Source organism: Dromaius novaehollandiae, chromosome 6 (genome assembly GCF_036370855.1).
Source record: "Dromaius novaehollandiae isolate bDroNov1 chromosome 6, bDroNov1.hap1, whole genome shotgun sequence".
In the NCBI taxonomy this organism is placed as follows: domain Eukaryota; kingdom Metazoa; phylum Chordata; class Aves; order Casuariiformes; family Dromaiidae; genus Dromaius; species Dromaius novaehollandiae.
In genome coordinates, this window is record NC_088103.1 from 22753586 (window position 1) to 22763767 (window position 10182).

The window sequence follows — 10182 nt, forward strand, 5'->3', positions numbered from 1 at the left end:
CCTCCTTACTCTGTGTTAACTGGCAATCAACACGCAGCAGACACAGGTTTTATTGCCTGTATTATGGTGGTGTCAGAGCCTCAGCACAGGCCATGAGCTCAGTGCAGTAGATACTAGATAGAGACAACCCGTACCCCACAGTAATTATGATAAAAATACAAGGTAAAAAGATAGATGATGGGAATGAAAAGCAGACAAACGCAGGTTAGTATAGTAACTGGTGGTATGACTAGGCTGTTTGCCTAGCTTTTGGGCTTACAAGAGAGAACTGAAAAAAACTTTCAAAACAATAGTAGAGGTATCTTATTAAATACTTGATTAAGTGCAATTATCAAGCATTGGGGGTGGGGGGGGGGAAGGAGGAGGGACAAAGCATAAGTGCTTTCTAAAAATTAGCTTCCACATGAAGTTTGAAACCAAGCAGTCTTGCTCTTGTAAAGAGAAGAAACAGTGTCACTTCAGTTTTCTCCAAAAGATGCAGACTCTAAAAATGCATCATTTGACAGAGGAAAGAAATCCTTCTGAGAAAGATGTTCGTGGCCCTGTGCTGTTACTTCCTATATGCGAGGAAGCACTTGGGATATTAACACCTAGCAAGCTCATTTCAGTGCCCAAGAGCATTGTGAAGGGCAAATTAATCAACATAAATTGTTCAGGCTAAAATAGCCCAGGTACTACATGAGGACTCTAGCAAACTGCAGTTGCTCAACCCCCCAGAAAAGGAATAGCAAAGCTGCAGATGAGGTGAAAGAAGCAGATGAGCAATAGAGCTTCAAGCAACACATTTTGGTGCCTGGGATGATCCTCTTTCAGCAGCCGATTGCCAGTTGACTGAACTGGCTCAGAGCTGCACTTCCTTTTCTTTGGCTGCAGTAACAACAGGGCTTCCGTATAGCGGGTGTTGCCTCTCCAGAGGGGAGCCCAAGGCAGGCGCCTCTTGCTGCTCTGTGGAACACTGTTTTGTATTGCACAATAACGGTTTCCTCAGATCTCTACATGACACCAGGTATCAGAAATCTTAGAAAAAGCTTTCCATAGATAATATTGTCAAGGCTATCTGCCTAAAGAAAGGTACCTAACTTGCTCCTTACAGATCTAGCAATAGCTTTGCTTGCAGATGCACAAGGCACACAGTCACATGGTCTACAGCAGCTCTGCTCTACTTAGCCAGGACAAATATTCCAGGTCTCAGTTCAACTAACAGTCTTTGCTCAAACTGTGCTGTGTACAGGTGTCACATCAATTCCAGTGGCACCACTGGGATCCTAATGTTTGAGTGCTCAACACTGAGCTCTCATTTTTTGGAAGTCTTCTACCCTCTAGATTAGCAACTTCAGCAGAAAGAACATTTGGATTCATATTACAAAGGAAAAGGTGGTATTGGGCAAGGAACCTGTGGCAATAAGTGACCTTTTCTACATTCAGTTCAAAAGGACGTTGCTGAATGAGGTTATATAACAAGTATAATTAAAAAGCAGACATTTTAAAGTCACCCTACTCCAAGCACGAGGGAAAACAGAATGCAGGTTCTTCAGTGGCAAAACCAAAGGAGTAGAGAGCTGTCCAAGTATTTCCATGGTATGCTTATAATTTACTTCAAAGGAGAAGAAATATTTCACAGAAGATGATCTAGTCATGTTTGGCTATTCACAGTGGGCTTTTTGCAATAGCATTCAAGGCAGATGCATTGCCGCTCTTGGTTCTGTTTCCAGCCCAAGCTATGGGAAACTGAGCGAGCTAATAGAACAACAGTGTGTGTACACCCAAACCCCACCAAGCCAAGAGTAAAACAATGGCTAATCCAAACTGTGAGGGGAACTTAACACCCGACTGCCTTCCGTGTTTAATTAGTTGAATAAGGATGATGGAATTCCATTCTGGGCCCCAAATTCACAGTATGCAACTACAGATAAGACCTAGAGGGGGTTGGGGGGAAGAGAGAGAGGCATAGAGAGACATGGATTTTCCTCAAAACATCTACCATATGCTTGCTAGCAGAGTACTCACTGTGCCAGGACAGAACACTAGGCACTGACCTACAACATATGCTTTGCCATTTGAAGCACTGGAACATTAGGCAGCATAGGAGCAGCTGGATGGATGTAGGCCTAAGATGCTCATACTAAAACAAATACCTTAAGAACTGTACTAAACCTGCCCAGTATGTGCTAACCATCTCCAGTTCCTAGCAGCTTGGGGAGACTAAGTGAGCTGAATGGTTATGCAGCTAATGAAAGACAGTATCCCTTCTTTCTGAATACTTATTAAACACTGGGGCTATGAACACTTAAAGATGAGATCCTGGGACACAGAACACCACAGTAATCGAGACTGCCAGAAACAAACGCATTAGATGCAGCCACTGTGTTAATAGGCAATCTCCTGAGAACCTAATCAAGGAAACAGGAAAACGATTTCAGATGAATGTAGCAGTGTCAAATGTTAAAATGATTGTCATATGACCTATTGTTTGATACTGTCCTTGCTCAGAACAACAATATCATTTAATTCAAATGCTATTTATTAGATTGAGCAGCAGTTGCAGAATGCAAGTTTGGTAGTATTTGGTACTATGATACATCAGACCCCCCCCCAGTTAATCTTCATTTTTCCATCAACTACAATGCAGTCCTACTTGCTATTCAGCATGTAGGACTCAACTTGCAGGGGATCTAATTGAGCCCAGATCTCTGACCTGGAAGCACCAGTCTTTCATTGTTTGCTGGATACATGCTTTGGGCCAACTCTAGTGAATGGAAAACAGATTTTCTCCAACCCCGTATCAAGGAGGCAAAACAAAACACAACTCAACTTGAAAGCAGAATCTGTATTTCACCTCAAGCATATCAAAACCAAGAGAAGAGAGTTAATCGCTATCCTTTCTACTTTTTGACCAGGACATTTGATCTGTTTTTAAAGTATTGGCCATCATTACAGTCCTGCACTGAAGTGCCTTTGCTGGCTACATGTGTAGAGCATACCAATTTGAGGAGACTCCCAAAGAATGAGTGTCTGAATGAGAGAGAGGAGAGGGGGAAAGAAAAAAAAAAAGTCTTTCTAGGTCAGTCACTGCAACAAGAATATGAAGGGCAGAAGTGAGCATTACTGGCCTGAAGGGAAGGTGGCAAGTCACAGCACAAGCATCAAGATGCTTTTGCCTCTCTGTCCTTCAGAGTCTATTGAGCTTAGGCTGGCATCACCAAACTGACTCAAGAATTCTTTCTTTTATTATCATTATTATTTTTAACTATCACATGGGGAACTGGTGACATTATTTCATGGGGAAAAATGCCAGCAAAGTCAAGATATTTTCATTCTTGTCCAGAAGGGAATTTCTGCAGGGAAAAAGATCTACTCAGAACAGCCAATTATCATGAGTTTGATTTAAATCAAAAGAACACAGATAAGACCCTGTAGATCCATATTCAAGTTAACTGTCCTAATCATCATGCTCTTGACTCCTCAAAGAGGGATTTTGACTGAGAGAAAGTGGGAAGGTGCAGTCGACTATTTTCAAGCCATTCTGAGCTGTTACCACTAGAATTATGAAACACAACAGGTAGTCCAAGATGATGTCTTGTGTGACAATAGCTGCATTTACGCATCGAAATGCTCAGGAAACATTCATGGAGAGAGGTAGTTTTGCCTGGAAAAAGCCATTTTATATCAGGCACTAATCCATTTATGACAGTAGTAGTTATCTGAATATATATTAATTGAACAAAACCTATAAAATTCTTTGTGAAAAGCTCACTAACCTTTTTGGACACTAATGAAACTTGACAGCTTTTTCCAGAATAGACCTTTTCAAAATTAAAAGCTTTCTACAATGGGAATTTTAAAAACAAGTTTTACATGTCTGCCACAAACTGCACATTTTGAGGAATTTCAAGCTGCTGGCATGCACACATCTAGGATTTCCTCTTCTGACTTCTCTTTTCCAAAGAAAAAGAGGACAAAGAATAAGATAGTGAGCTAAATATGACTTTTAGCTTTTACTGAAGGCTGATAACTGGTTTCCATATCTAGTTCTTTTTGCTCAAGACCTCTAGTTTAACCCAACATGGCAGCAAGAGGAAGCCTGACAGGGATTGTGTCAGAGAAAAAAAAAAATTGTAGGTATAAATGGAGAAAAAAAGCTCAGTAACTGAGGTTCTTTTAGAGATGAAGAGCTTTTTGAATCCCAGCTGATCTTACTACTCACATCTCACTGATTCTTTTATTAGTTCTGCAATATCAAATGATGGGAGAGAAGGGAAAAGCAGCATTCCTGGGTCCTATTTCAAGCTCTGCCACTGATTTGCCTTTATGACCCTGAGTACTTCACTCTGTGCATCTTAAGTTTCTTCTTGTACAGGAGGGATAGAAGCCACTATTGCCTGCATTACTTAGGTGCCAGGGGAATATGTTCATTTGTAAGGTGCTTTGACACCTTGTAACACTTGGGAGAACATTACAAATTTCAGGGGATCATTGTCTTTCTAAATGACAACATCTTAAAATTTTTACAATGGCAACTGAAGCATTACCAATTTCATTAACAATTAGCATATACCAAATCAGTTTTTCTGGCTTGCTGGATGAGGAAGAGTCTTCTTCATTGACATGACAGCTTTTGTTTCAACAGGAAAACTGCATTAGATCGCTACAGCCTTGAGAAGGCAGGCTTCACCCACATCCTTAACGCGGCACATGGTCAGCGGAACGTGGACACAGGACCAGAATACTATCGTGACATGACCGTGCAGTACCATGGAGTGGAAGCAGATGATCTCCCCACTTTCAAGCTCAGCCAGTTCTTTTATTCAGCTTCTAAATTCATTGATAACGCACTTCAGGATGGAAGAAGTAAGGAGGGTGTTGAAAATGGTTAAACACAGGACAGTATTTACTTAAGCTGGATAAGCATAATTCAAGGCATCCAACTCTGTAGGAATAAAACAAGGCCAAGACTGTTTAACAGAGGATATAAAACCAGTAGCAGAGAAATGGTTGTTTAAGACAAGACAGTGGTGGTAACTGGGTTTAGGACATTTTTTTTACTGCAGAGCTGGGGGGACTTTATAAACATCTCAGAGATAGAAATTGCATAGGTTCCTTGCATTAGCTGCCTTTTCCTCAAATGGGTCCCTATTAAGACAGGTTTAATGAATATTGGCTGCATAGCAGTGTGCAAAGCGCAAGAGGGGCATTCTGCAGAGATCCCAGACTGTCACTCCACAGTTTAACACTTTGCAGCGTTAGTTTCACTCTCCACAAATATAAGACACCTTCCTACCTGGCCATCACATTGCCCCAAAGCTATAACAGGGATTTATCTCTGTCATCTTCCAAGCAGTAGGAGACTGAAACCACTTTGACAGCAGAGGTCTAGAAACATTTTGTTAAAACCTTTGTAATTTCTCAGCTTGATTACCACAATCCATTATTTACTGACCCCAGCATGTTCTATCAGAAAGCTTTACACTGATGGGAAGTATTGCAGCTTTGATCTCACACTAGCTTTTAATATTACTCCTCACCCTGCCCCCTGCCCCCCGCCCCTTTCTTTTTTTTAAATCTCCACAGGGTATTTTACCCAGAAATAAGCTGAGAAACTTAGGAATCTCCTGTTGACCTAAGAAGCCCTTAATATCAGAAGGTCACATATCAAGTTTCTAGCCTCCCGTCAGCTTCCATTCTTGGCTGTTCAGCTCAGCTATAGCCAACTACTACCTGGCTTGCACCCAGCCAGGTCTGTACAACTTTACCCTTTCAGCTAGTGCAGTCTATAGCAACAGTCCCTTCCCTTGTTCAGGAAAAAGACTTGAAAGCAGATCAATTTTAAAATCAAAGTCCTCAGGAGAAACTGCTTTAGGAGGTTACTCACTTGTCAAGAAAGGTACCTAACATTTCAAAAAGTATGTCTGAAGCACTGCCTTTGGGAAGGAATGCAAAACTAAAGCACACCTGTGTTTAGCCATGGTGGGACACCAGAGGTCTGTACCAGGCACAGTAGCTGAAGAAAGAAATACAGACTTCCTCACTCCCATCACTATCCATTTCCTGTGTCACCTTTATCTGCTGCACTGAGGTAATGAAATAAGCACGAGTGAGGCTGCAAAGTCTTGAGAAAACTTGCATCCCAATAAACATCAGGACAGGGAAGGATGGGACAGGCTTCTTGTTTCAGAACCACATCAAAATCCAGGAAGCTCTGAGACAATGCCAAGTACGAGTGCAGCACTGAGGCAAAAGCCTCAATCGAAGAGTGACTAGATGAATTTATACATGACGAAATCCCCCACTGAAGTAGGTACTAACAACTGCAACTTTTTCCACATTGACTGAGACATTCACATGGTTTTAAACAATAGGATCTCTTCTGATGGAGACTAATGAAATAAAGAGAATTAATTACTCTAATAATCATGGAGAAAAAGAAAGAGCCAAGTTCCTCATGAGGAAAAAAAAACATACTGAATGCACATCATCTATCCCAGTCAAGGATATTCATAAAGGCACATAGGTATGTCCCCATGAAAAGATGTGGGTTGAATGCATGTCAACAGCTTTCCAACATGCATTTGCAGTAGATTTTGACCACCTTCTAGTGCTAACAGAATGAGTCCAAAAACAAGATTTAAGAGTAGACTGAAGTCTCTATTACACCTAAGGGTGAAAAGACTATAGGCAAGTAATTAGCACTCTCCTCCATCAACGCAGATGCAAAAGACACATGTTGTTCATTTTTAACTGTGAAGGCACATCTAGTCTAACTGCTATGTATTTCAAGGGTATTTCAAAGAGTATTCCTATTGTATGCCTCCTGACACACAAATAGCATCCAGATTCCCAAGCAGGATTTCGGAGCAAGCAACCAAGTGCCTGTCTTCAGTGGTAATGAGAAAGGACTTCAGGGCTCAGTAAGTGGTGCTCAATAGTTGTGAATGGTAACACAACTACATCCATTACTGTAAAGTCATTTGTTACTTTGCATTAGAGTTGAGCAAATGCAAAGAGAGAGAGAGAGGAAGGAGAAAAGAAAGGTTTCTACTTTGTGATAGGAAAGTATGAATGAATTAATGTCCTTTGGCTGAGTCACATTGCTTGGGGTGCATCCTTCACAGCCAGACAAGTGACCAACTGGATTGAATAGATGTTCTTATAGAATGTTCTTGGCTGTGCAGATGCTTATAGTCACTTAGTGTTGCTGAAACAAGCTATCATGCAAATGAAGAAGCCTCTCTGTTTCTGCAACAGGCCAGAAAACCTCTCAGTTTGGATGCAGCCAAAACACTGTTCTAATGCAATGTGATAATTCTGACTTACCTTCAAAACTTTTGCGATAGTGAAGAAATTCCCTGAGCAGGGCACTATTAGCAGATTTTCAGAATGGGCAGACTTAAGCAAGGGAAAAATAGCTGAAAAGTAAGTTTCAGAGGTGAACTCAAAACTGTTTACAATTATGTTATCCTTCAGCTGTGCATAAAGACTTCCCAAAACACAGAATTCAAAGCTTAGGGCAGCTTAAAGTTTTAGAGTAGAGAGGACTAATTACCCGAAGGCAAGGCATTATTTTAAGACATTTGTAAATCCCTTCTGTGCTAAAGATTTAGTACTCATTCTCTTAGCATCTTAGTTCCTCAAAATGTAAAACGGAGAGTAATAGTATTTTCTATTCATGCAGAGATGGCATGGGAAAAAATACATTAAAGAAAGATACTATAGGAACGTGGGAGGAAGCATAGGAGATGGATATAAAGACCTAAGGCATTTGACCAGACACCTCAGTATTCATCTTTCCTCAAGAGGAACACGCTGTTGCAATTTTTGTCTGATCCTGGCCACTCGAGGAAAGACAGTTCAGATTGGTCCTTACATTGAAACTGAAGGCACTACAAACTAGTGCAGAAGAGATTTGGCCCCGGAGTACAGTTACCAGCATCTTGTCTCCATAGTCAGTCAGATCTTGACTATTCACACATGAGAATGCCAGATCTTCATTTTCCAACAACCAAAAAGTATTTCAGAAAATTGTATGGCCATTTTTTGCCTTCATTAATACAACATAGAACTGTACATTTTTTCCTAGTCCCCTGTTTCCCACCCACAGAAAGCAAAGCCTCCTTTGTCCTACCATTTATTTCATCCCCCTTAGCAGCCACCCATTTAACAAGCTAGGAAGCTCTAGCGAGAAGCATGAAGGGCCAAACAAATCAGAGTTTTCGACATTTCAAATATTTAGAGTAACAATAAGAGAGATTATCATTTTCCATGACAGGCAGAGGCACTTTCAGTTATCAGTGGGACTGGAATTTTGCCAAGATGCCTCTAAAACTATCTGCTGGGATTAAGATACAGACTGTAACCATTAATCCCCTTGTGCTGGCAGTTTTTGATATATCCATTACACAGCAATGCTACTCATGCCGAGACATCCCTCTTGTGCCTGGCAGCAAAAGAGTTAATCAGTAGGAATCATGGCTTTGCACCCAACACTTCTCACTAGACATAGCTGACAGAGAAACTATTATCGGCCCTGATAGGTGTCCTCTCTGGCAATTCAGCTTAGCAGGATGTTAGAGGGACAGCTCCAAATCAACATCCTTGAGCAGTTCAACCCTTTGTGTGCCCCGTTATGGCCTCTGCTATCCCAGAATCCTTTTTGGGTATCTTCTGAAGTGTTTCAAAACCTGACAATCAGACCTGAACCTGCTTACTATCTTCTTCCTCCGCCTCCCTTGGACATCATGAATGTGGAACGTTCCACTTCAGTTTGTGTCCTTGCTAGTGCCTGGAGCCAAGGACTTTCTGACAGTGGTAATCCAAAGTTAAACTAAGCAATATAACGAAGATAAAACTTGAGGCACATTTATCCAGAGATGAAAACTATCGGCAGGAGCTGTGCATTCGCAGAATGAGACAGGCCACTGCTGCACGGAAATGAAAATAATCTAGCAGGATGGTGGGGAGAAAAACAGTATTTTTATTCAACATAATAGAGTGGGGGTGGCTTACCAGAGAAAATGACTACTAAAGAGCTGGGTACCAGCTTTTCTAGAGTCAAAAAGGTAGTTTATTTTGTATCCAGCTGGTTATCTTATTTATTAACATCTATAGCCCTTCTTCCCCTCTGACCTCAAAATATTGCTGAGCCTTAAGAAAGTCCTATTAGCTACAGTCTACAAATGAAATACTTGGGCAGACTGATCAAGTGACATGCTCTAGATCTTAAGCGAAACTGGTGACAGAACAAAAAATTCAAAATCAATCAGTGGGTCACCTTTTATCTCTAGCTGATAGTATTGAGACAAACACCTCCTTTCATCCCATTTATCCTCATGAAAGGATAGTTCAAGAGCTTACCAAACCCTCCCTTACCCTTGTGCTTTTGTCATTGTGCCCAAACAGGGAATTGGGTACACACTGCTTCGGAAGAGCATAAGCTGAGGTGAGGCAGGTTTTGTTTGTTACTTAATGAAAGATGGCAACACCCAGGGCTTCTCTGCAAATATTGCTTACAAATAAAATGAAAGATATCCTGCTTAGGATTAAACATGTAACCTCCAAGGTAGATGGTGTCCAGGCTTTATGGTAAGACTTACAGATTCGGCTTCCCCACTTGTTTAAAAAAAAAAAAAAAAAAAAAAAAAAAAAAAGCCAGCAAGTGTAGCAAGTGTAACTCTTCACCATTCGGGGGAAAAAAATATATATATCTATATATCTATATATATCTCCCAACATCTTCTCTGCATCATCTCTTTGTTCCCCACAGATAAGGTTCTGGTTCATTGTGCTATGGGTCGCAGCCGGTCAGCTACATTAGTCTTAGCTTACCTGATGATTTACAAGAACATGACAGTGGTGGATGCCATTGAACAAGTATCAAGGCACCGATGCATCCTGCCGAACCGAGGATTCCTGAAGCAGTTGAGAGAACTGGACATAGCGTTGGCACTGCAGAGGAGGAACACCAAGAACAGTCTACCATCCAATGATGGTGAGAACAGCACCACGATCTAGTATTGCTCCCGACAGGACAGTGCTACTGGAAAAGAAACTCCATCAAAAGAGGGGAGGGGGCAGTTTAGTAAAATACAGTCACAAAAATCATTTGTTACTTGGAAGGAGAAACATTCAAATACTGTCAAGATGGGAAAGAGAGGAAGCCAAGTTTAAAACACTGTTAAAGCCAGGAAA

General features: G+C 41.2%; 1 protein-coding gene across 1 annotated transcript in view; it reads left to right on the forward strand.

Annotated features, from left to right (window-relative positions):
• The window catches only part of DUSP29 (dual specificity phosphatase 29), a 68548-nt gene extending 58366 nt beyond the window's left edge, over positions 1 to 10182 (forward strand). Inside the window, exons 4-5 of the mRNA XM_064513840.1 lie at positions 4628 to 4848; positions 9758 to 10182. Of these exons, the coding sequence (XP_064369910.1) occupies positions 4628 to 4848; positions 9758 to 10005 (469 nt within the window). The 3' untranslated portion in view covers positions 10006 to 10182. The remainder of the gene's footprint in view (positions 1 to 4627; positions 4849 to 9757) is intronic.